This window comes from Poecilia reticulata, chromosome 4, assembly GCF_904066995.2.
Source record: "Poecilia reticulata chromosome 4, P_reticulata-male-v2, whole genome shotgun sequence".
Taxonomy (NCBI): Eukaryota; Metazoa; Chordata; class Actinopteri; order Cyprinodontiformes; family Poeciliidae; genus Poecilia; species Poecilia reticulata.
In genome coordinates, this window is record NC_088833.1 from 27493408 (window position 1) to 27521271 (window position 27864).

General features: G+C 40.3%; 1 protein-coding gene across 1 annotated transcript in view; it reads left to right on the top strand.

Moving 5' to 3' along the window:
• The first annotated feature begins 15803 nt into the window (after positions 1–15803).
• The window catches only part of atp10a (ATPase phospholipid transporting 10A), a 44100-nt gene continuing 32039 nt past the window's right edge, over positions 15804–27864 (top strand). The window contains exons 1-5 of the mRNA XM_008407639.3: positions 15804–16736; positions 20760–20964; positions 21968–22053; positions 26508–26614; positions 26692–26823. Of these exons, the coding sequence (XP_008405861.1) occupies positions 16312–16736; positions 20760–20964; positions 21968–22053; positions 26508–26614; positions 26692–26823 (955 nt within the window). The 5' untranslated portion in view covers positions 15804–16311. The remainder of the gene's footprint in view (positions 16737–20759; positions 20965–21967; positions 22054–26507; positions 26615–26691; positions 26824–27864) is intronic.

The following is a 27864-nucleotide window of genomic DNA, read 5'->3' on the forward strand; positions in this document are numbered from 1 at the left end:
TGTCGCAGCAGTGCGTCAGCTTGCTCAGGTTGAAGCATTGCTTCCATAGCCTCTCTCTCTCAATCAGTTGCTGGTTCTTATCAGCGTCCACCAGTTTCCTGAGCTCAACACGCATTGCATTCATCTCTATCTCACTGACTCCTGGGCAGAGTATAGGGAAGAGGACTGAAGTCACTCACAGATTTACCATTATCGTGTGTACTTGCACACTGCAGGTACTGAAGAAATACTGAAATACTTACAAATAAAATTGCTGAATTTGTGTAAGAATGACAACTCAAATGAGTTTTTCATACATGCGTTCATAGTTTGGTTGTATCTTTACAACAGTGGTCTGATTTGGTATTAACTTCATTTTTGACATTAGAGTCATAACAGGGTTTTTTTTTATTATATATGATTAGGCATTTCTTTACTTGAACCTCATTACACAGTTTGCAATCCAACCTTGGAAAGATTTTTTTTTTAATTACAATTAAGGTCAGTACCTTCCAAACAAAAGCATACAGGAAGCCCACCAGAAAGTAAACTATTAATATGAATCTATTTGGGCAGCAATGACCCAATGCCAAGAAGCACGCCCGTGTTTGCTTAGCATTACTGAAACCCAAATCTCAATACAGTGTATGATAAATTATTCAAAGGTTTTGCTAGGATTTTCTGAAGTGAGGTTCTACGAGATTACTATCAGTGATGGATTCTTTTCCTGCAGTAGAAAGATCTCAAGTCACTGTGTGCTTGTTGGAAAAGTATATATTCTGATTTAGTAATGTAATTATATTAGTTGTGTTACCACCCCACGCCACTAGAGGCAAGTAGCAACCCCTAAAAGATGCGACTAAGGGGCAAATTTAGAGGTACACCGAAAGCTACAGTATTTGGTAAAAACTGTGAGCTTTGCTGAAGTAATTAAAGACACAAGTTCAAATCCATGCTGAGAGTGGAGCTCCTTCAATCAGTGCTCCTCCGCAGCTCTGATTGGTTAAGCAATGTAACGTGATCCTCTGCAGCAAGTGATGGTAAAGCGGGGCGTCATCACGACTTTACACAAGTGTGTCTTTACCTCCGCGGCAGAGGCTCCGCCGAACCCCTGAGACCAACTCATCGAACCGAACCCAGGTTAAGAACCACTGGTATAAACTCAGGGTAAAACAACCAACAGCTGACTCTAGCCGTTGGTTGTTTTGCAGTCAGCCGTTAATCGGTTCTAGCTGGCTCTCACTAAACTGTTCTTACTGTATTTTGTAAAGAGTGCTCTTTTTGATTATTATTATTATTATTATTATTATTATTATTAATTTGCGATGAATTCCCCTCAATATTCTGCTGTTTCCTGGTCCCATGATGAGGTCATTTGTTTCCTCTGCTTACTCCCTGATGAACAGTTCAGAATGAGCTAGATTAGATCGGTCAAAGAGGAAAAGAGAAAGTTTTCCACCGCATCTTTGAGGAAAAGGCTTTGGCCGCTACATCGACATTGTTGTTTAGTTTAAAAACTAATCACGTCAGGTACAGCTTCGATGCTGCCCTCAGTTGTACGCAAACATGGCTGCAGTACGGGTGGAACCGGACCGAAGCGTTCCGTTCCGTTCCTTGCAGTGCGAAAACGGCTCATTTGATTTAATAGAAGGTTCCAGAATCCTGTCTGTTTTATTTTGATAACAGGATCAGATTATTTCACATAACATTTCATATTATAAATGAAATATTCCACCAGTGGAACTAAAAGTTAATCAATATTAAGGAATTATTTACTTAAACAAGTTTCTATAGATATAGAAAATGCTCAAAAACTTCTTATTAATCAGTTTTGTCTTATTTTAAGTGTGCCAAGATATGTTCACTAGAAACTGGACAAAAAGAATACTTGGTAAAATTTTGCCTTCAAATGATAAAAATTAAACTTTACTGATTAAATGTTGTTATAACTCATATACATTTGATTAATAAAATTACCCTAACTATGAATTTCAGTAATTAAATTCAAACTAATCAAACTCAATTTAATAGAAAATAATCCTAAATAATAACTAATTAAAATGGATTTTAAACACAGAAATAGTCTAATTATGGTAAGGCTGAACAATATTACAATATCATGAAATAAGCATCTTATATCAGTCTGTATCAATATTTTTTTCTGTTTTAAATATTTGGAATACTGTTCTATCCATAGTTTTCACACCACAATGTTTCTTAAATTATTTTTTTATTTCTAAGCAATTATGAGTAATGAAGGCAAAACCAGAAATTGCTGCTGCACAAGTGACTCAACAGGCTGTTGCTAGGTAACCAAAGAGTGAGTGAGTTGCTAGGTAACTAAAGAGTGAGAAAGTTAGTTGGTTTCACCATCCTTGCTTAGCTAGCCGTGAGAGGTTGAACCATAGACATAATAAAAGAATAGATACCTCATGGACCGCTCTTGCATGCTGTTGCAAACGTGACGTAGGGCCGCCATCTTGCAGTGGGCGCCAGCTCCACTCAGCGTTGTACGTTTGAGGCACGATGAAGTGTCAGCGCATTTAATTAATTATATCTGTAACAAAAATACATGGCCCTGGAGAAGGAAAAGATCGCCCTGGAGCAGAGAAACGCCGCCCTGGAGCAGACAAACATCGCCCAGGAGCAGAGAGGCAACGCTCTGGGGGTGGTAAACGCCAACCTGGTGCAGACAAACGACGCTCTGGGGCAGAGACTCACCGAAGTGGAGCAGAAATGCACGGCCCTGGAGCAGAGAAACACCACCTTGGGGCCGAGAAATGTCATCCTGGAGCAGGGAAACGCCATCCTGGGGCAGAGAAACGCCGTCCTGGAGAAAAGATACGCTGCCCTGAAGCAGAGAAACGCCGTCCTGGAGCAGAGAAATGCCCCCCTGGAGCAGAGCCCCCCTGGAGCAGAGAAACAAAACACTGTCCTGGAGAAGGAAAAGACTGAACTGGAGCAGGTGTACACCGAACTGGAGGAGGATTATGACCAAATTCTGGAGAAAACCAACGAGCTGCTAGAGAAACACAACATTCTCAGACAGGAAAACAACATCTTGGAGGAGGAAAACGATGCCCTGAAGGTTAATCGCATAGTTCTCCAGCAGAGAAGCCTCGTCTTGCGGCAGCAAAACACTGCCTTGGAGCAGCAAAATACCGCGTTGGAGCCTATAAGGACTGATCTGTAGCTTGAAATGGAACAGCTGAACAACAGGCTGAGGGACAGAGAGGAGCAGCAGAACCAGCAGCCATCTGAAGAAGAAACCCACGAAGACAAGCCAGTCGGTTACAGACCAGCCACAGGAGCAGCCATCTGTATTCAGACGAGTGGTCGGAGGCCTCACCAATACACTTGTGAAAATGTATAAAACAGGCACACTGAGGTATTGGGTTCAGCTTTAGTACTTCTAAAAAAAGAAGTGTCATGAGGGCCCAGGCTTCATGCTTGTTTGTCGGTGGCAGAAAAGCTTGAGGACAGCAGGACTGCGGTGTCAGCAGAGCTTGACACTTGGGGGCTGATGGTGGAAGAGCTAATCACTTGAAAGATGTTGGCAGGAGAGCTTGAGGCCTGCAGGACTGCGGTGCTATGGGAACTTCACTCCATCGAACTCAGGTCATTGTGATGATTGAATGAATTATGTTTATGTCCACTAGGTGGCGAGCATGAGTTTATGTGAATGCATAAATGTAACGAATAGAAGAGAAGAAGACGGTTACATTTTTTGATATTGAAAAAGCATATGACGTGCTTTAGAAGGAGGGCTTATTCATTAAGATGGATAAAATGGGAATAAAGGGAAAAATATTTAATTGGATTAAGGATTTTTTAAAGAATAGAACGATAGAAGTAAGTGTTGGGGTAAATTGTTCATGATTGCTGCTGGCGCTCTGTCCTTCTCTCGGATTTCCAGTTACTTAGCAGTGGGTGTCAGGTTACATTGTGTTGCATTCAATATTGTCGGAAAAAAGAGTTTCATGCGCTTTATGTCCGATTTGCCATAACTATTTATTGAATTCATTGTCGCCAGCTGGGGTGGCAACAGCAGTGGCAAGACTCTCGTTTGGGGTGGCAACTGCCACCCCAGTAGATCCGCCCCTGTTTGGCATTTAGTAATTAAAGGTGCTTCACCTTTCAGCCGAATGTGCAAATAGTTCATGCCAGACTTCTCCTCAGGGCGAATTTCCCCTGAGCCCCCAACGGGCTGTATGTTTCTGCACACTCGGCAAAACTGTCTCCATTGTGTAGGGAGATTCATCAAATCAATTATTGACTTAATTACTTTGATTTATCGGGGGCCTCTCTGCACGGTTAGCATCCGAGCATATTATGCATTCAAGGAGCAGTCGGCTAAATCTTTCCATGACTGGATGACAAAGCGGATCACCTGATCCGCTTCGTCACCTGAGATGACAAAGCAGAGGCTCTGTGGAGTAATTACGCGGCAGGTGCACAAACCCAGGGTCATCCAGAGGAGCGCTAGTTAAAATAAAACCAAAAAAAAAAAGACAAAAAAATTACTGTTAATACATCTGACTCCGGGCTGTACAGTGGCGCAGTCGGTAGAGCTGTTGCCTTGCAGAAAGAAGGTTCTGGGTTCGATTCCCAGCCCCGGTCTTTCTACATTGAGTTTGCATGTTCTCCCTGTGCATGCGTGGGTTCTCGGCGGGTACTCCGGTTTCCTCCCACAGTCCACAAACATGACTGTCAGGTTAATTGGCCTCTCCAAATTGTCCCTAGGAATGAGTGTGTGTGCATGGTTGTGTGTCTCTGTGATGCTCTGCGACAGACTGGCGACCTGTCCAGGGTGACCCCGCCTCTCGCCCAGAACGTTAGCTGGAGATAGGCACCAGCAACCCTCTTGACCCCACTAAGGGAAAAGGGTGTAAAGAAAATGGATGGACATCAGACTCTTTTAAAGATTCGTCTGTGGATCTTTTAATGAGGTCGAAGGAAAGCGAAGGATTATCAAACTCAAAAACGGGGGTTGTTTCACTGTGCTGCATGACTTAATGCACTACAGCAGCAAAAATACAAGCAACAGAACGAGCAGTGGGGCTGTTCATTATTTAAATAACAGATATTTCAGAAGAGTGTGTCAGCAAGTAAAGAGGATACATGGAAAAAGTCCACTTAGGTTATTTAAGCCATCTCAAAAAGCTCATTCAGTTTATGTATGTGGAATGACATTCAAATCAATCTAATCTTTCAGACTCATTCGAAGTCGGTTACATATATTCGAATATGATTGTCCGTATTCACCATTGTTGTAAAGGTAGTTTATCATTCAAATTGGTTAACAGATTTTTCTATCCAAACAATCCCAGCCAACTACATGGAGTCAGAGGTTTGGCAGCAATCCCCTACACTGAGCATGCATGTGGCGACCCTGGGAAGGAAAATTTCCATCTAAAGCTGCAGCATGTCATTTTTGTTTTAAAAGTTTTGAAATATTTGTTAAAACTGTCGCAATTTCACGACAGTATGAGACAGATAATGTGTGAAAAAGTTGAGCTCCCCCTATAGAACACCAACAGAGCCAGGAGGAGGAGGGTTTTAGCGATGCTAATCATCGCTTGTGTCCGCGCTGCTAAATGTGCTAGTGGTGGAGGAACAACTTGGAGTTACAGGAAAACCGTCTGTCCGCTGTCATCGGTGGCCATGCTAGCCAGCCTTACCATTCATGACGGGCTCTGCTATCTGAAAGAAGCTGTAGGTAGCAGAGAGCAAGGGGGAGTGTGTGAACAGTGAGTACACAAGGGAGATTAACAACGGTAAGCCCTTCCTCCTGGCTCTGATTGGTTGTTCATGACCGAGCGGCGCGTTTCTGCAGTTAGCAGTTAGCACAGGAGAAGGTGGAGGAGCTCCACCTTCTCCTGTGGAGCTCCTCCTCCACAGGAGGAGCACGACAAAACGTTGTGTACAAAACGACGTTTTGTACACGCTCAGAACAGTTCTCGATGCATTTCCAGAAGAACTTTTCTAAATGCTTAAGCGGATTTAGTGTATCGTCTTTTACTTTCACTGAAAAACTAAACACCAAGATAATGGAAAACTCTTCTCTGTGAAACGCCCAAGTCTTTTGCTATGTGTTTACAACATTTATAACACAGTGGATCTCGTAGATATCCATAGAAACATCTTGAAACTTGCTTGCAGCTGAATTAGTCAGAGTTTGAACGTTCCAGAGGACGCTACGGTTCTTCCCCCCAGCCGAAGAAAGAGTGTGATGAAGAACCTGGTGTTCACTTAAATAACACCTACTTAAAAGAAACTCAGAGACGTTTTTACGGTGTGTGTTTGTGTGCTTTTTTATTAGCAGAAGTGAGGAGCAACAGCAGTGTGTGCAAAGCACGCAGAGTCTGGCTGGCGTTTAATGAGAAAACTAATTGAATGAAGGTTTCTCCCGTGAGTTCATGAAGTGCACACTGGTCTGGTTAATTAAAGGAAAGCATGTTGCAATTCCGATGGAGATGAGTTTAAAATGATTATCTCCCTGAGCTTCCTAATTATAAGATTCTGCTCCTCACAGAACGTGGGCCGGTGTGACGAAAACGACAACGTTTAGGCGGGAGTAGTGCTTAGGTTTTGTTGAACGGGAGAAAAATTGGCCTGATTTAAATTGGCTTTAATTTGCTACAGAGAAGACATATCCAAAGGCTCATTGGGGTTAACGAGCGAATATTTGCGCTGTGAATGTTCGACTGTAATTCTGGCTTTGCTTGAAGAATAACGTAACGGATCAATGTTGTAACATCCACTTGATTCTCTTTACTTGAAAGGCTTTTTGTGGCAAATCCCAAACATTCAGCAACCCGATCTCATTGCCACCAGCAATAAATTATACTCAAAAAGAAAAAAAAAAAAAAAACTCAGTCGATTGTTGAACTAAACAGATTGAGCTGTGTCCAAATGAATTAATATACGAGTTGGAATTTCAAACCTGGTACATTTTAGTAAGATTAAATTGACTTAAAATCACAGAAATTCCCTGTTTTTCTTTGATGCAACATAGCAGAGCTGAGTGAATTCAACAACCCAATCTATTCCTTTGCAGAGTCCCGTGTCACATTGTGTTAAGAAGATACAGAGCCCCCTAGGGGACATGGAGACAATGTTGTACCTGCTTTGCTTTTGCAATTTGCACATAAGTTTGTCATGCATTTGTATCCTAACGATAAACATTCGGATATCTCACTAACGAGATATCTGTTAGTGAGTAAGTCATGGAAAAGACTTACTAAGTCCCCATATCACAGCAGAAAGACTTTCAGTCAACTGGTACATTATTATGAAAGAACGCAAAACAAAAAGGTGCCCCATATTTTGTGCAGCACTCCATACAAAATATTGACCATACATGGATGGGAGAAAATCATGTGCACCCAATTCTAGCTTTTAACAATAACTGAAGATTACTATATATGTGCGTGTGGATCAGTACAACATACAAAAATACTGAAATGTCTGTCGATTACTGTTGATTAAACTCGCACTAAGGAGCAGACCAGGGTTAACTGTGGATTACTGTACACTTTTAGATAAATGAGTGTAGATCCAATGCAATGTGTGCCACAACGTTGCTGAAATGCAAATGCAGAAAACCCGAGTACGGAATAGCTCAAGCAGCGAAAAAAGGCAACAATCGGCTGCTGAAATGTGCTGCATGAGCAGAGTCACAATCCATTCAGAAACGGGTGGGGGAAGCACAAGAAAGTACATCGAAACGAAACAAGCTGGTTGGGACTAATGACAGGTCTGCAGAACTGAAAGCATGGTGAAAAAGGAAAAATAATTGTAACAATTCAAACTCATCCCTCTGGTGTTGCACTGAATCTAAAACAAATGTTTGGTTGTGAGAATAGGAGCTTTTCAGTGTTAATGGAAAACAAACCTGGAATCGAAGCGCTCTGTAAGGACACGAGACGGGTCTTAACAAATTATTTCCCGAGCCGTAGCATCTGCAAACTGATCACTTTTGTCACAAAGGCCCCGAGCTACTGTTCATCAAACCTTAGAGTTATCTGCAGCTTCAACAAAGTCACCAGCTGTATTGGTGACTCGCCTAGACAGGAACACACTTTACTATTGCTTATCTATGTAAAAATAGATTACACAAAGCATCCATCTTGTGTATTCTTTGTAAGAAGGGGGGAGGACGGTGTTTTTCAGTCGGTTAGACAGATGCTTTTTCACATTTTCTCTCGCGCATCCATCAGAGTCGACCTACTTAATCAGAACACGGCGATTCAGATGCTGACATGTTACTGACACGCAACCAGTCAAAATGAAGGACCTTTGTTGAGTCATGTCGGCACATTTGCTTTGATTTATGAAAACGAGGGCTACGCGATCCATCCTGGTGTGTTTTTCCTTAATTGTGTTGCATGGAGACTGCAGGGGAAAAAAAAATGTTTGAAGAGTGTAACGGTGAACACATATTAGCATAGCAGGAACAATAGGTTGACTTTCTGGCAAAACTTGGAACTGAAAAAGTGTGTTTTCATCACCCAGGAAACATTGGGCTGACAAGAGTAACCTGTAACCTGTGTGAACAAATAAAACAAACAATTTGGATTTAATTAAATTACTGTATTTTATCCATCTACAAAAGCTGTTGACCATGAGTCACCGATGCATCTGGGGAGTGATGTGTAGCTTGTGTGGTCCAGTCAAACAAGCAAATGACTCTGGCTCAAAATGAATGCTGGTTCTGATAGAAAGAGGTCAGAACAGACATATAACTTTTTATTGTCCACCGCCACAAAGATGACAATGTTGTAGAACGGCAGAACTAGACCTAGGAACAATGGAAGAAGGTGGCCTACTCTGTTGGATCATGTGGATAGTAAAAGAATATCACAATGTTCTGCTTGGAAATCTCTGTGTTATTTTGACCCTCATTTTGGCACAGGAATGGTTTGGGGTAGGAATGGATTTATGGTCAATATACGTACGATATACCGCTTATAATAAAACTCACTTGGCTGATAATCGATACCAATACTGATATTTATTAGAAGCTTGTAGAATGGAGGGGGTTTTTTTTCTCTGTGGTTAACCGCTCTCTTGTTTTCCCTTTTGGCCACCATGACCTCATCATAATGGTCAGAACGGTGATTCTTGAGATAGTTATTTAGGTTTGAAGTACTGTAGGACTTCATTGTTGCTCCTCCTCGCTTCACTGATGCTGAGCAGTCATTGCAAATAAACATTTTCACTTGGTCCTGCTCTCCCGCCGTGATCAGATTAGGTAGGCGTATGCGACATCATGATGTTGTGCCATGCTGCAGGCATCATTGTCACTGGTTTGTCGTATACAAACAACCTTTTATATCGGTGAGTTATTTTGACGGAGTGGCCTGTGTCCAATATGAAATTTTACAGCTAATATCAGCCAATACCAATTGCATGCCGATAGTATCGTGCATCCCTAGTTTGGGGGACGCAATATGAAGCTCGAGGAGTTGACTTTGGCCTGTAAATTCCCCCAATTTTTTGTTTAATCATATATCTGTGAAATGTGATGGAGGTCAAGTAAAAACTGTTGAAGACCTACCTAATATTGGAGCCAGGTTGTGTCGAAGCAGAGAGACATCTAAAAGCTGCAGGACACCGGCCCTTGAGGGACTCAGTTTGACACCACGGCTCCAAAGGGACATGACTGCTTTGGCAGCAAATGTTATGATTGGTGTATAAGCCTGTAATCCCATAATGTGTGTCTGTACTGACTTTATGACCGGTTCCTTGATCACCTTGAATGTTGAACTTACCTGGCACTAGCTTGCGCAAACTGCTTAGCAGGTATGAACTGCAAAGGGGCAGCAAGGTTTCTAACGAAGCTGTGAGTGAACCTGCCCACCACCGTGGAGTGGAGTCCCACTTTGTCTCAGTGTTACGCTAAGCCAAGTAGTCATAGAGAATGACAGACATTTCTTCTTTTTTTTTTTTCTCCTTTTCTCAGCTGCTGTAGCTGTGAGAAGGTGGGATGGTTTCAGTTTGGCTGCATTTCATCATGTCATTACAGGCTAAAACTCACAGGATGGAAAACCTTTAGGTCTCTCAGGAAGATCTATTGCCCAAATGCAGCAAATAAAACATTTTGTTTGTTTGACCTTCCTAACATGGAAATGGTATACACTTCCGGTTTCCTAGACATTCCAGTCCAGACATGTTTATCAAAGGGGTATATGATGATATAGGCTGTAGTTAGAGACAATAAAAATAACTTTTTTTCTTACAAGTGTACCCATTCTTGCTGTAGTTTAAAGATTACACATGTGGTAGAGTGCCTCATTGGAGTATCATGCCCTCTTCTGGCAGGATGCATGATGTCTGCGTCTGTTGACCTCTTTTCTTCTCAGAGGCAGTAAGTCAGCTGCCTTCTAAGTAATGTTATCAACCTTTGTTCACTGAAATAATTACATTAAACATGTTTGAGACTGTGTTGTGTCCAAGCAAGATCCAGAGGATAGTATTGGATTTTTTTATTATTATTTTTTTTTATTCTGTGCTGGTTACAAAGTAGCATCTCAAGCTTTGAACATCTCATAAAATTTGGAGTATTTCTCAACAGAACAGAGCAATGGAATAGAATAAAAATATAATTTAGTTTACTATGCGTTTACATAGTAAACACATATGTAAACACATAGTAAACTATAATTTAGTTTACTATGTGTTTACATAGTAAACACATAGTAAACTAAATTATATTTTTATATAATTTACGCAAAAGAGCAAAAAGTGTTAAAGATATATCAATAAGATTAAGAATATGTGGTACAAGATTGTCAAATACTGTGCAGTTATCAGAAAATAAAATAGTGTATGCCATTCCAAAGGATGTTCAATTTAGTAGAAAAACCTTTTTATTTTAAAAAGTACATAATATGAACATCAAGAAGACAAATTATTTATATAATGCTGTTTTATCATGTAAACAGTATATTTTATGTTATCTCATAAAATACAATCTTGGATCTGAATGGTAATGTCAAAGTCCAGAATTAAATCCAAATGATAATCTGGAGCAAGAAAAATGTAAATTTGGCAAGTACATTTGGGGATGTCTGAAAGAGCTTCAGCTACTTTGGAAATAATAATGGGCCACAGCTTCAGTCTCTCTGTCCTGTATGGCAGTGTAGTGATCAGAAGCCTAACAGATTCACTTTCACAAGTGGAGCGTTACAACTTTAGCTTTAATGGAAATTGCTTTGAGTTTTGCTTTGGGATTTCAAATGCCATGGACGCAGAAACAAAAATGAAAGGGCGGTGGGGGACAGGGGGGAAGGCGGGGTAAAAAGTTAAAAGCGGAAGAGGGCGAGAAGAATAGAGAAGAGAAAGAACGATAAAGAGAATTGGAGAAAACACCCCTGACGTCTGCCTCTACACCTCCAGAAAGAGAGAGAGATAAAGAGAACCATGAACCCACACTGAGAAGCACACTCTACTAATTAACACAAGGTCGAAATGTTTCTGCATATGAATGTTTAATTGCCAAGCTTCCGAGCTTCTGCCTCACAGAGCACCCATCCTCCATCAGTCCCTCACTCGGCTCCTTCAGACTAGCCAGCAGCAATTAGCAAACACCTGGTGGAACTGAGCATCAGCCGAGCTCATTTTTCGAGCTCAGTGCAACGCCAGTAAAATAGTTTTTAAAGGGTTAGAGGAGCCATGTTGCAATGACTTCCTAAAGGCGGAGTTTCAGAAAAAGTGGGAGCTTCTTAAAGAGACACAGGCCTATTTTCAAGGTTTCAAAATTACAAGGTTAAATCTATTTGAAGTCATGTTTGATAAATACATAATTTTTATAGCAACTGAAGATGATAATTTGTTGTGCTAGGATATTGCACTACATGCCTGTAAAATAAATAATACTGCCACTTTAAGAAAAAGGGGGAAAAAGAGAGAGAGCTACGATTTGCACCTATAACTCCAGTGGTTCTGCAGTGACTCACAGCACTAAAATACAAATACACATTTAATACCACTGCAATGACCAGATAAAATTGTTTCTGTCCTGTTTAAGCTGAAGCAGACAAAGTGTACAAATCTGTCTCACCTTAGAATCATTTTATTTTCCTTGAGGGAAAAAAAAAATCATAACCCTTTAGGGTTTTTTTTTCTGTAGGCTACTTTCTTTCAGCTGGGCGTTTGGAGGCCATACTCAGCCGATTCTCTTAGCACCAATCTCTCTCCACTCATTCATCATGTGGAAATTGAATTGTTCTCCACGCCAAGACGCCGCAATGTACAATCAGCCATTATTTTTTGGCCCAACAGCTGGACGGTACTGTAGCAAATTGCTGGAGACCGCCCTGCAATAAGGCCTTTGATTTATCACCTCCAGTGAACCTGCTGGCTGAGAGGCCAGTCAGCCTCAGGAGGTGCTAATATTTCAGCACTTTCAGAGGTCCGTCCTTTGGGTTTATAGTGGGTGAGATGGGTGACTGGTTCCTTTTGGGGTGTTTTCCCATAACGTAGTAGTTCATGGTATCGGTCAAAGAGGTTTTTAACACCTGGTAGGAAACAAATTACGTCTTTTTACATCTCCGTGGAGGAATGTTGGGCCATTTTCTTTAGTTTTTTGAGCATGAATTGCAGGTCTTCGGTCATGTCACAGTATTTCAGTCTAATTTAAGCCCAGACTTAAACCCACTCCAGAACCTTCACTTTGTTTGTATATAGCTATTCAGAGATGGCCTTTTTGGTTTTCTGTAGATCATTGTCCTCCTCTGTCATATAAGTGCGTTTGAGATTAATGCCACAAATCTATGGCTGGACAATGGACTTCAGGATTTTTACTAGACAACAAAATGTATGGTTCTTTCAAGTACTGCAAATGACCTTTGACTTGAACCTGAAATGTCCTCAAGCCATCAAACCACCATTGTATTTCACAATAATTACAGGGGGGTTTTGTAGTTTTTTTTAGTTCTGTGTTTGTGTAAAGACAAATACAAATGGACTGACATCTTTCTTATTTTGTTTTTAAGTTTGCTTAAGTTTCACTTTAGCCTTGTCATCACTTGTATAAGAAACTTTGGTTGATTATCTAAACACAGTGTTTTTCAAAGTGCGGGTCACCAGGGGGCGCTGTGTTGACCTCAGAAAGTTGGTGGAAAGATCAGAAAAAAGAAATATGCAAAAATAAAATAAATTTCATCTCCAAATTTTTTTTATCTTAAAATTTTCATTGTAATTTTGTTGTTTTTCAGTCACGTTCACAAAAATAGAAGTTAAAATATTTGATTCAAATGTTATATCTGATTCTTATTTTCTGATTGTCAAATTCATAAAAACTGCTTTGTTCCTCAAGCAATAGAAAAGTTTCTGACAAGAAAAATACCAAAGGAACCATCCAGCAGCCCTGCTTTGGAGAAAAATAGCACTAAGAACCATGGGAATTAAATTGAATTTGATGTAGATGTAGACAATATTACATATTTTCTTATACTAAGAAGAGGGGATCGTAATAAAAACATTGCATTATCATATCACATTATCTGATAATAAAAAAATGTTCATGGCAATCTAAAATCACAAGGTATAAGGTAGCATCTAAGTTAAATGAATGTATTAATTATTGAATAGTGAATTAAAAAAACATTCTGAAAGTTGTTTCTTTACATATTTTGTAGCTTTGTCTGTGGGCTTGTAAAGAGGGATCTTACTCGGAGGTTAATGCTGCTCTGCAAAGAGAAGTTTAGGAAAAATATAATCTAAAACATTTAAGTGTGACAAAAAAAAAGCAAAAGCAGAAGAAATCAATAACAGGAAACTACTTTCTCCCAGCACAGTGGGTAGAAGCAGCGACTTAGTGCCATTCTTACTCTCCATTTCTACGTCTCAACCTTTCTACCCATGTGCTCTTCATTTCTTGCATTAGACACACATGTTTATGTTTGTCAGCCTCTTTTATAGCATTTCAACTAGTATCTTCTTTTCTTTTTTTTTCTTTTTTTACAGTGAACATTGCATCTTCCTTACATGTAAAAGAGTTGTCTGTTTAGAGACCTGAATCTAGCAAAGTTGGTTTGTCCAGACGTGGCACTTTTTAAATGTTGTACTTTAAGGCTGAATGTGTACAAACAGTGTATCAAAGGTTTGTCCCGATTAAAGATTTCTCTGAATACAGTTTGTAGCAATGTTTCCTTTCTCCGCCAGCCTGAATGGAGCTCCATGGTTGGATACTTTGAGAGGAAACGTGGCAAGAAAACATCCAGACACTATGGTGGCCGTCCCAGGGAAAGAAACACGATGTCCTCTGGAAAAGAAACATGACATCTTTGACTGTAGCTAAGCTGTGAAAATCTTGTTGGAACAAGTAACAGTGTTTCTTGGAAATGGTGGAGACATTAATGGCTATATTTAGTTCAATAAGTTCATGGGCCACAGTCAATAAAAAAACAATATAAAAAATAAAATGTAAAACTAACATCCAGCTGCATGCAGGGTACCAATACATTTACATTTTAATCAAATGCTGGTAACTATGGTATTTATTTTTCTTTTATTATTCATAGAGGCAATTTGTGTTTGCAAAATATCTACAGTAAGGAGCAACATTATATCTTTCCCAGGCTCATAGTGCCATTTTATTGCATAATCAAGAAACTTATCTTCAGTTGTCGTAAAATTGATGTATACATCAAATATGACTTAAAAGAAATTTGACTTTGTAATTTAATGTTTTGAAAATGGGCCTCTGTGACTGTCTCTTTAAGAAAGAAAGTCCTGCTCTTTCTGTAACTTATAATAGTAATAAAGGTGAATTTGTATTTTAGCGCTGAGTCGTTGCAGAACCACTGGAGTTACAGGTGCAAGTCTTTTGCGGTATCTCTCTCTTTTTCCATTTTTTTGAAGTGGCAGTATTATATATTTTCCAGGTATCTTGTCATTTTATATTCACAACTCTGTAACTCTGTTTACCTTCAGTTATTAAAATGCTGTACATATCAAACATGACTTAAAAGAAATTTGACCACGTAATTTTAAAGCATTTTGAAATTGGACCTGTGTCTCTTTAAGAAGCTCCTGCTCTTTTTGAAACTCCGCCCTCAGGAAGTCATCACAACGTGGCTCCTCTATTAACCCTTTAACAATGTTTTTACCAGTGTTGAACTGAGAAGTAGCTCCTATAATGAGCTCAGTTAATGCTCAGTTCCACCTGCTGTTTGCTAATTGTTGCTGGCTAGTCTGAAGGAGCTGAGTGGGGGAACCGCATGTGAGGCAGAAGTTTGGCTCTTTGACTGCAGCTTTGTGAAAAAGGCGGTGCTAGGTGAGCCCAAACGCTTCTGCTCCCAAAATGGCTACCAGGGAAGATTAAAGGATTTCTCAAACATGCATGAAAGAATAAAGCAACACTCTAGGTGTGTTTTTGATGAGTGAGTAACATAACATGATGTGAAGCTCAAAGAAGTCGATTTCACATCATACTATCCCTTTAATTTTTCCTTTTTTTTGCATTTTGTGCAGTACATTTAAAAGCCCATACATTTGATTTTATTACTATTATTATTATTATTATTATTATTGGTAGCAGTAGTATAGAAAATCCCACAAACTTATATATACAAATGGGCTTTTACGCTTTTTTTTCTTTTTTTTTTTTAGATAAAAATGTTCCCAATCGAAGCGATTTACACTTGCTTTATCCCCCCCCTTTTTATTTCAGTCGTACAAGCTGTTCTGCTCTAATGCATCTGGTCCCCTAACATCAACTGATGACGGAAACTTTGGGAAGAAAAAAACTTTATTACACATTTGACAGGAACAATTCAGTTTTTTCCAGTCTTCCTGTTGGCTGTGTAAACTAAATTATACCGCGTGGCAAAAAGGAGAAAAAAAAAAAAAAAGGCTGGGTCGAGGAGGGGCCACCGGGTCAGATTTCCACAAGAGTGCGACCCCTAACCCACTCACAACCATCCCATTATCCTAAACTGTGCGCAGTCGCTGATCTGTAAGCAAACCGTCAGCTCGCGACCTTTGCCTGTGACCCATCCATGTGTCTTGCAGATCCGTGCTCTGGCTACGGAAAGTCCAAGCCCTCCCTCCCTACTCTCCGAGCATCCTTCCAAACAGGCAGGGGGGGGGAAAAAAGAGAAAAGAAGAAGCCAAACACGCAAAAGTTTTCCTGTCGCCAAAGCAGGAGTCGACATGGATAAAAAGGAGAGGTTTTCGTGATCGAAGCACACAACTTGGGTTAACTTTTTTTTTTGTCCTTCGCTAAAAGAATGATAACATAGTCTCCGGTTTTTGGTGGTGTTTTTGTGTGTGAAGACGCGAAAACGGTAACAGTGGAAAAGTTTGAGGCAGCGTCAGACTATGGCGCGAGACGGCGAGGACACCGGGATGGCCAAGGCTTCAAAAGCCAAAAGGCAACGAAAGAAAAAGTCAAAGGAGAACAAACCCAGGATTGTTCACGCCAACATCCATTATGACAACGCCAAGAGAGAGGAAAACCCCAACAGACACTATGCTAGCAACAAAATCAAGACCACCAAGTACACCGTGCTGTCATTCCTGCCCAAGAACCTCTTCGAGCAGTTCCATCGTTTTGCTAATGTTTACTTCGTCTTTATCGCTTTGCTCAATTTTGTCCCGGTTGTCAACGCCTTCCAACCCGAACTTAGTCTGGCTCCGGTGGTTTTCATCCTGTCTGTCACTGCCATTAAGGACCTGTGGGAGGACTACAGGAGACACAGGTCGGATAAAGAAATCAATCACATGGACTGCCTGGTCTACAGCAGGTAAGTCCGGCCTGGAGTCCAGCTGGCAGCCAGCAGCAGCGGTATCCAGCTGGCTCCTTAACCTGGACACTTGCTTCATTTCCCCCCCTCTTTATTTCAGTCGTACAAGCTGTTCTGCTCTAATGCATCTGGTCCCCTAACATCAACTGATGACGGAAACTTTGGGAAGAAAAACAACAAAACAAAACGACAGTCTTTAAGATGCTTGCTAACTAGTCATGCCCATTCAGCTTTTTTTCCCCCTGCTTCCTCACTGTAAAAACACCAAATCCTACAAAGTAACTTTAGTCTCGTTTCTAGCGGAAATATCTTAATACTATTGAATTAAGGCAAAACTAACCTACGAGTATCTTTTCAGTAAGATCGAAGAGCTTGTTTTAAGTAAATAAATCCTTAATATTGATGAAACGGTACTAGTTCCATTGGCAGATAAATTTACTTAAGACAATGAAACAATCTGCCAGTGGAACTAGTATTTCATCAATATCAATAACTTATTTGCTTTAAACAAGCTTCTATGTATTGCTGATAAGTTACTTTTAAGTTAGTTGTGTCTTCATTCAAGTGTACTAAGGTATTTGCACTAGAAACTAGGCAAAAATACTTGATTGTGTGTTTACTACCAAAGCGGTCTTGTGTACTTCAGTAGGATTGTAAGTGATTTACCAAATTAAAGTAGAACATAGTGGTGAAGAGGAAGGAAAATGGTAGATGGAGTAAACACAAGCTCAGTCAGATTTAAAACTTGTGAACATCAGATTTCAAGTTCCATCCATCAATTTTCTTTACGCCCTTGTCCCTTAGTGGGGTTGGGAGGGTTGCTGGTGCCCATCTCCAGCTAATGTTCCGGGCAAGAGGCGGGGTCACCCTGGACAGCTCGCCAGTCTGTTGCAGGGCAACACAGAGACGCACGCACACACACACACACACACACACACACACACACACACACACACACACCTAGGGACAATTTGGAGATGCCAATTAACCTGACAGTCATGTTTTTGGACTGTGGGAGGAAACCGGAGTACCCGGAGAAAACCCACGCATGCACAGGGAGAACATGCAAACTCCATGCAGAAAGACCGGGGCCGGGAATCGAACCCAGAACCTTCTTGCTGCAAGGCAACAGCTTTACCAACAGTGCCACTGTGCAGCCCCAATTGTAAAATTGTCTCTTTTTTTGCTAGTGAATATATTCTTGTAATTAGAAATTCTGGCCCTGATACGCCAATCTCACAGAAGGGATGATGGAAATAAAAGCCACTTTTTTTTTTTTTTTAAGAAATTTGGACATGGCATAAAAACAATCTGAGATTGTATTTTGACGCCCAGCTCTGGTGTGTGCCATGTCGGTTTTGGATGATTGATCTCTGTATGTTCAGAGTTTATCCCTGACCTGTCTGATGCTGTTTGCTCAATTATTTTCTATAACAAATCTCCAAAGCCTTCAAAGAAAAGCCAAATTTACTCTGAGATTAAATTACAAACTGGTTAGGTGATCAGTCTAGGTTTGAGATTTCTATCTGTTTTAAAAAATGTTGAAAATCACATATTATGCTCATTCTACCTAACAAGTTTGCACCATCTTGTGCTGGTCTATCCATCACATAATATTTTTATCAAATACATTGATGTTTGTGGGTTTTAATGTAATCAGCTGGGGGAAAAAAGAAAAAAATCAGTACTTTCCATAGCATGGTATAACGCAGGCTGGCCTTCATGCACGTCACCTGAATCGTCACTTCCAGATCCGACTCTTCCGGCCTCAGGGCGAAAGCTCAGACATAATAAAGTCCTCCCCAGATGTCCATCAAAGAGATATAAAAGATTGTTTCTGCTGATGCTGCAGCATTTGCTTTTGGTTCCGACTCTATTAAGTATGAATAGCTTTCCAACCTGACGGCCCGTTTCTGACCAGTTTCCTGACTATGTGTGCCCAGACTGTACTTCCCTAATGAAAAGCAGCACTGTCGTCCTCCCCCTACAGTGCATAATTCACAGCCATCAAAAAGCCTCAGTGCTTGGCGGCTCCAAAGTGTTCACACACAGACTTGACCCACGTCGTTGTCAAGTTTGGAAATAATTGGATTGTCTTTTGTGGTGGCAGCGGTGTTATGCTAAACACCCCGACCTATGGAGTTGCTTACCCGACTGAACTCATACAGTACCCTGCACACCTCTGCTCATGCATAAACATGACCGACTACCAATCAGCGTTCATATGTTGGATATTGTGTAATGCAGCTAAATTCCTGTTAATTAGAGGGTTAATCTAATGCAGTTGGACATAATTTTTTTTAAGGAATCTGAATATTAGCTTTAAAGTTTTGAACCGTATTGTTTTGTGGCTGCTTAATATGTCGGCGATGGCTCAATCGGCCGGTGACCATAATGGGCTGTGACTGAAAAACATGGATGGTCCCTGTTCACTACAAGCTTCAACAATGAAAATATCCATGGTTCAGTGTGTGTAAACGAAATCAGAAGAGGAATATTCTTTTTCTGCTGGGTTTAAAAACTCTAGCTCTAAGAAGGAGCCAAACATTTACAGACCAACTAAGGAGAGTTTTAATATTTTGATACATAAAAAGTTGAAACCAGAAGTTTTACATACACCGATTGAAAAGACGCATTTTTTTACTTTCTTTTTTTCCCTCCGCTGTCTGTAGTTAAATTAGACCAAACTTCTCATATTTTCTGTCTGTTAGGATAACCAAAATTATTTGTATTTACTAAATGCCTAAAGATTGGCACATTTTCCAAAGATTTCTTCTTGTAACTTTCTTCAAATTCAGAACTTTACATACATTTGGTCAGTATCAGGGATAATTGTCCTTTATATCACTTTGAAACCCAATTGGTCAAACCTTTTGGGTTTCCTTCCAGAAGCTTCTCCCAATGGATTTCTGGAGTTCTGGTCCATTCCTCCTGACAGAGCTGGTGGAACTGAGTCGGGTTTATAGCCCATCTCACTTTTGGATCTGTCCTCAACTTCTCCATAGTAATCTACCGAAAAGTTAAGACATTGACTTTGTTGTCGTTATAAGTGACTTTATAACCCGTGGCTGGATGCTGAGGATCATCGTCCCTTTGGAATAATTTGAGCAACGTGTTTAATTTCTGGCTTTCCACCTTCTTGTTTTTCCTCATGAGCATTATGTTTGTATTTTATGAAGTGCACCAGTTCCTCCTGCTGCAAAATAATGGAGGTGGCTCCATCACAAAGCGATGCTGCCACCACCATACTTCACAGTTAGGATGGTACAAGCATCCTAACTGTTTGGAGGTTTTTCCTCCAAATGTAATGATGGTCATTATGACCAAGCAATTCCACTTTAGTTTCTTCAGACCACAGGACATGTCTCCAAAAATGAAAGTCTTTGTCCCGGTGTGCATTTGCAAACTGCAGTCTGGCCTTTTATGTTTCTTTTGGAGTGGCTACTTCTTCCTCACGGAGCGACCTTTCAGCCCACGTCAGTCCACAGTTTCAACGTGGATAATCACACTCTCACCAGCTTCAGCCGGTATCTACACCAGGTCTAGTTTTTGGGTAAATCTGCATTTTGGACCACAATTCATTCACCTCTGGGACAAAGAACCCGTCTAATTTCTGAGCGGTATAATCGTTGAACATTCCCATCAGGTCTATACGTGCATATAATTGTTCGAACAGAAGAACGCCGGGCCTTCAAGCATCACTAAATTGTTCCCAAGGATGAACCGGGCGTGTGAAGGAAATTAAACTCCATATCTATTCAAATTTTGCAGTGTTATAAAAATAGCTTGTTGTCATTTTTTGGCAGGTAAACATGATCTATAAGACATGGAGAAAATTTAATCAAATGAAAAACATCCAGTACTTAAAAACTTTTTGAAGACCTTAACGTCGAAGGCCAATCACAGGAACAACAAATCCCAACCTCCCAGTTTGGGCAAATCAGCAGTTGCAGCTTGCTTTCTTAGAAGTAGCACAAAGCCTGTGTGAAGTCGCACACACCTGAGTGTATGCTGTTCCGGCAGAGAGGCCAAACTCTACGTGGAGAAGTACTGGAAAGAGTTGCGAGTCGGGGACTTTATCCGGCTGCGATGTAATGAGATTCTCCCCGCCGACATCCTGCTGCTGACCTCCAGCGACCCGGATCACCTGTGCCACATCGAGACCGCCACGCTGGACGGAGAGACCAACCTGAAGCAGAGGCACGTCGTCCGCAGCTTCTTTGACCTGGTGAGACCGAAACGAATGTTGTTCTCAACCTCGTTTCATCATGTGCTTGGTGCTGTGTTTTGCTGTGTCGTATGATGATTCATTTTGTTTTCCAGTTTAATTTCAGGTTTTATAACAAACAAAAAATTTATCACAAATTGCAGGGAGAAGCAATCACTGCTCACTCCTGTCAGTGAGCAGTGGCCTAAAGTGTAATAGAAATGCTTCTGAAAATCTTTACAATGTACAAAAGGCGGTTGTGATGGAAACTCAGGTGAAGAATCTCAGTTATGGCTAAAAAAATAAAAGGGTTTTCTCTGGTTGACATTCCTGAGATTCTTTTCAAAACCCACCTGACAAATAAAAAGGAGATAATTTTCAGCTTTTAAGAACAATCAGAATTTAAAAAAGGGCAAAAATATTAACCAAATAAATACAGGTTAAGGCAAATAATAAAGTGTATGACTTTATCAAATGTTTTCTTTATATTGGGTATCCTTCCATAAGTTTCACACAAGTGTGGAGGCAGAATTAACCAACTCCTTCGAACTCAACTGCAAGAACAAAATCAGACAAAAGTCCGATTTTTATACTCTGATGTGAAGCCAATTTACCTATTATATGAATATAATGCATAAATTACACCTTTCTCCTGAGAATAGTTGGCTTTTTCACATACATCTTTTTAACTCTGTCTATACATTTCAATGGGCTTTGTAATGGCCGTTCCAAAAAACTTGTTTACCTTAACTAATTTGTCTGCTTAGGTTTGGAAAACCCATTTGTGTCCAACCTTCAACTTTCTGGCTGAAGTCTTGAGATGTTGCATCAATATTTCCATATAATGTTATTTTCTTATGATATTTTGTAATTTTTTCCCCCTGCAAAATGATATGCTCTCTGTCTTGGGTCATCTGACAGTAGAAGTTTGAATAGAGCAAATATTACACACATCTTAGCATCCATGACCAAAGTGAAGTGGGGGCTCCATATGTTTTCTCACTGGGTGTTTTTGTCTTCACAGGACTGTGATTTTGACCCATTAAAGTTCAGCAGCACAATTGAATGTGAAAAGCCCAACAATGACCTGAACCGATTTCGAGGCTACATGTGAGTGTTACTTCTTTTTTTTTAAAAATCTTAATCATTTTTAGAACTTTTGATTTTCAATTGCTCTTGTACCTCACTGCGGTTCTATTCATTTCTATGTCCAAGTGAAGCAATTCGCAGAAAATAATCAACTGAGACCCAAGAAAAAAGTACTGATAACACCTCCAGTTTTTTTCAAGATCTTTTATTATTATTCGTCTTGGAGGTGGTGGAAGATGTAATTTCTCTTCGAGGAAGAAGGTTAGAGACCTAACAAACTGGCACCAAACCCAGGGATTTAAAATGTTACCTTAATATTCTTTCTGTTTCTCACCAGTATTGTTACTCCAAAGCACGTGGGTGTGTGGCAGAACTGTACTTAAAATAACAGTCCCAGGATGTTTATGTTAGCAATCCAAGCAACTGTGTATGGAAGTAACTGAAAACCCCACATTTTAACACAATCGAGTGTTTTACTTGTGACGACAGACCAGCACTAAAGGAATGTAACCTTCAACATTTTGAGCACTCAGAGTCCCTCAGGGGGGTTTCTCCTCTTATCTCCTTCAATATTAATTATTTTGTACTACAGTTTTTGCAACAGAAGAACAACTTTTATAAGCTGAGGAACATTCAAAAGTTGTTCTGCTTTTGAACAACTACTTACTTTCACATATCTCAGATGAAGGCTTTGCGATATTAATTTATTCAACTTGTTGCGGATTGTGCCACCTGCGATGTCTAAACTGATGATTTTTACATCATGTTACAATTTTATCCCCTCACCAAAAACATACCTGGAGTGTTGGATGTTTAAGAAATCCTTTAATCTCTATTGCAACCATTCAGCTGTGCAAAATGCCCGGGTGGTCTTAGAGCCGCCTTTGAGGACAAAGCGCCTCCGGATAGTTGTAGTTTAGCTTCCTAGCTTCCACCTCACAAAACACCCGTCCCCTGCAATGCCTCCACTCGGCTCCTTCAGACTAGGCAGCAGCAATTAGTAAACATCTGCTGAGCTCATGATGCAAGCTATTTGTCAGTGCAACGCTGGTAAAATATTGTTAAAGAGTTAATAGAGGAGCCATGTTGTGATCACGTCCTGAAGGTGGAGATTCAAAAAGAGTGGCAGTTTTTAAAGAGACAGGGACTCAATTTTATTAAAGGACATAAGAGGAGAAACCCCCCTGAGGGACTCTGAGTGCTCAAATATATATCACCTTCCATTTCATCTGTTTTCAGTGTTTCTCTGGCTTGTCATTTTAGGGGATTTCTATAAATTTCTTAAATTATGAGTTATGGCTTCTTTTTGCAGATGTGTTAACCAGTCTTCTGTACTGTTTTTTTTTTTTTGTTTGTTTTTTTCCATATGTACAACCTTGTTGGCGGTCCCACTCTGCTGTTAAATTTGCTGCATCATTATCCATACAGTGCATGGTCACAGTGTTTTCATCTGAAAGAATGACTTATCTGCTTCAAAAAAACACTCAAAGGCACATTGTGATTTATTTGTGTCATGCATTCAATTTTATTTAATTTTTTTCTGGAACAAAGTTCTAACATTTTTTTTCAGTGCCTGAATGCCAAGTCTTTGACTTGTTTGCTTTTATTAAATTGTTACATTTTCTCTGTAAATAGTCTTAGATGATGGTTTGTAGACCAGTCAAGAGTTTCAAAGTTAAACTTGGGTTGTGCTCAAAACGGAAACAGAATATCTAAGCAAAGAATATAGTCAGCCTTGTTTGGATGGGAGTTATGTGCAAACCTTGAGGTTTGTGCAAATTGCACAAACCTCAAGGTATGTAACAAAAAATACATTCCTTGATTATGAGCAGCTGTGTGTCCTCAAGCTTCTTGAAGGGTCAAGTTCAAGTTCTGTATCCAGTTTTCAGTATTTGTACTGGAAATGATTAGGGTTGTTCTCCTAAGGTTTGCTTGCTACAATAAAAGTAAATTGAGCTTTTTCACTTTTCTTTGCTTAGTTCATGACTGGTTTGGATGTCCAGCTGTAATTCAGTCAGTATAGATCATTTACTAAATGATGCTGTTCCCAGGGAAAGCACTTGTCCTTTCCCAGTTTCCAAACATATTTCTGCCTGTTTCATTATTACACTCCGCCTCTGACGTTCTCTCACTTCCTGTGTACGTTTTTATGCGAGAACGACTTATCCGGGGTCAAACCAGTGGCTCTTTTGTGATTCCAATCTGTTGAGTACAGCAATGATCCCGAATGCAATGATCTTAAAACTGTAATATCCCAAGAGCTGGTGATTGAAAGTTGACCGATAACTGTGATCAAACTTTCATCAACCACCTAGATGTTAGTTGCCCCTCCACATGTTTACATGTTTGCTGTAAAAACAAAAGTTGTTGACGGGTCCCCTCCCTCAAAAGAGCCCGTTGGCTCTGATTGGTCTACTTTAGTTCAACCCCATCAGGTCAGGTCAGTTCTGTTGAAATCCAAACATGAAATGATGAGTCTTTGTTCCCTTTCTTAGGTGAGAGGTGCACATTTGTTGTGAAACCAGCACTTTTTTTTTTCTTTTGAATGACAATTTTGTTTTTTGAAACTTTGTAATTCATCTTTTGTCGCTTCTGTTGTTTATTGATCTTTCAGAATGTGCATTTTTACCGTCACATTACATTAATGGACTCAAAACAACAATACTATGGTATCTGGGACAATTTATCATCCAGTAAAGTTTTGTCAGTGTAACAGGCCTGCCTGGATCCCTGCCACTTCTCATGATGTCACCACATTAACACACTGGATTTGCCGAGCTCCCTATAAAGGATCCAGTGCGACTTGTCTTCAAACTATGACACGTATTCTTTGCTTAGAAGCACACCAGATGCTGCAGGTATTCAGTTGCCAGGCTACAGTGGAGCTCAAGGCTCACCGGTGCTTTATTACATTATGGTCAGTGACACCCGGTCTAATCTGGCTTCCCTTTCAGGGAGAGAGAGCGAGCTCAGAGGGGGTTATCTCCTTTTCTAGCAGTGCTAGCTGTGAACTCCATTAAGCTGTGTGTGTGAGCTGACTGCTTAGGGATCGGGGAAACTCGTGTTAATCTATAGACCAGTGGTGATGTGTCGGTCGGCTTGGTGTCAGAGGTCAGAGCATGACCTCTGTTGTTGGTAAGCATTCTGATAGTAGCATCACAGTGTCAGTAATGTTTCAAATTTATAAGAGCTACAGGAAACTTTATGAAACATTTGTTAAAAAATTGATTCAGCTTTTTTCACTTTTAATAAGGTAAACATGCAAAGCTTTTTTATATATATCAGCTATGGATCTACAATGATTTAGACATTCTTTTCTATTAAAATATCTTACAACAATATTTAAAATATTTCATTCTTTATTTTGGCAAGTAAAAAAAAAATCACTATATAATTTTGAATTTTTTGTTAGACTTGGCTGAATTTACTTATTAATGGAATTCTGGATGTGTTATATGTAGTGGTGTCAGTTAAAGGTTGATGAATACAAATGCAGACAACACTCAGATATTTAATATGTTGTTTTTGGCTAGTGCCGCACAGTGGCGCAGGTGGTAGAGCTGTTACCTTGCAACAAGAAGGTTCTGGGTTCGAGTTTGCATGTTTTCCCTGTGGATGCGTGGGTTTTCTCCGGGTCCTCCGGTTTCCTCCCACAGCCCAAAAAACATGACTGTCAGGTTAATTGGTCTGTCTAAATTGCCCCTAGGTGTGAGTGTGTGTGTGCATGATTGTTTGTCCTGTGTGTCTCTGTGTTGCCCTGCGACAGACTGGCGACCTGTCCAGGGTGACCCCGCCTCTCGCCCGGAACGTTAGCTGGAGATGGGCACCAGCAACCCTCCCGACCCCCCGATGGATGGATGTTTTTGGCTATGAGAAAATCGGTTAAATACCTGGAATTTTGTGATTGAAATGGGACATGAAGAAGTTAAAGTGGTGTGGATACTTCTGTGAGGCTTTGCCTTCATTCAGGCTTAAAACAGAGAAGCTGTAGGTGACAATTGAGGGAAAGCAGCAAGACGTGAAAAGCCTCATTGAGTCCAAGCTTGAGAGGTTTTATTTAGGATCAGTGGGAATTTTGGCTTAAATCGGCGCCTACTGTAATGGTTCACAGCACCTTGGCAGAACAAATGTATGTAGTCTTTTATCAGGGTTCTTGCAAGGTCTTAAAAAAAAAAGTCTAAAATTTGAAAATCAACATTTAAAGCCTTAAAATCTTAAATGCCCAGATTTTCATCTACAGTCTGAAATGAAATTTCATCAAGGCTTAATATTTAATTTTGAGCATTCGTGATCAGAAGTTATGTGTCGCGCTGATCTTAAAAAGTCTTTACAATGTTTTAAATTGTGGTTGGTGAAACTTACAAGAACCCCTGTTTAATTATTCAGGAAGGAATCAAATCTATAATTACTTTTCATCTGAACAATTATGATTTTTTTTCTTTCGTCCGAGTCATTTCTTAAAATGAATTTTCCAGAATCCACCCAAACGGCAAAAGAGAAGCACTTCACAAAGAGAACCTCCTCCTGCGAGGCTGCACCGTCCGCAACACGGAGGAAGCCATGGGCATCGTCATCTATGCAGGTCAGTCTGACCCAGCGCCGCCTCGTCGCGCTCCCCTTAAGACCTGCGACCAACACGCCTCGCTTTTGTCTGTGCAGGTCACGAGACCAAGGCCATGCTCAACAACAAAGGGCCGCGTTACAAACGCAGCAAGCTGGAGAGACAGATGAATGTGGACGTGTTCTGGTGTGTCGTCATCCTGCTGGTGATCTGCCTATTTGTTGTTGTTGGTATGAAGAACTTTGTTTCATATGCACAAGTTGAAACATTTTGCCCCGTTAGAGGCCAGTTTTGTTATATTAAAATGTTTTTAGCTCAGCAAACAAATGTTTATAAATGAAAAACAAAACCTGAGGAAAGGTAAAAAGTAGACTTCAAATGATGATTTAGTTGTTAAAAAGAAAGTCAATGCTTTTCATTTTTGATAACTTTCAACCACACACTCATTTTTTTAAAATTGTAATGAAAAAAATTTGCTTCGACTTATTGTTCCTGTCACCTTGTTTGCACTTAAAGTCACAAACTGCTGGCTGGACATTGTGTGTCAGCATTGTCCAGTAAGGAGCAAAATTAATACTTCCATTAAAGCTGCAATATGTAACTTTTATGAAAGATTTTTTTTTACATTTTTTTTTTTTTTACAGAATTGTCACTATGGTGTGATGGTATGCTATGGGTTAGGTAATCTGTGAAAAGATGGAGCTCCTCTACCTCCTCCCAGAGCCATTACTGCCATCTCACCAAAAACAACCAATCAGAACCAGGAGGAGGGCCTTGGCGCTGTCAATCAATCTCATGTACTCACTGCTCAACATGCTAGTGGTGGAGAAGCAACTTACTGTTAAAGGAAAACTGTTCATCCCCAGTCACCTATGGCTATGCTAACTAGCCTCAGCATTCACTGCAAGCTCTGCTATTATGAAGAAGCTGCAGCTAGCAGAGAGGAAGGGAGACGGGGGTATTGACAGCACTAACACCCGCCTCCTGGTTCTGATTGGTTGTTTCTAGTTAGCGCTGGGAGAAATCAGAGGAGCTCTTTTTTTTCCTCAGAGTTTCCCAGTATACATATACGTCACACTGCAGCTTTAATTACAGGAAGTCTTTCAGGTCCTGACACTTCCAACAAGTTCCAGACCATCACACTACCACCACCATGTTGAACTGTGAGACAACAGTTTGTAGAAATTAATTTCTTAATGTTGTTAAATAACAACATTATTATCAGACTGTTGTAACTCATGATGATAAAAAGCTTTGAGTCAACAATATAG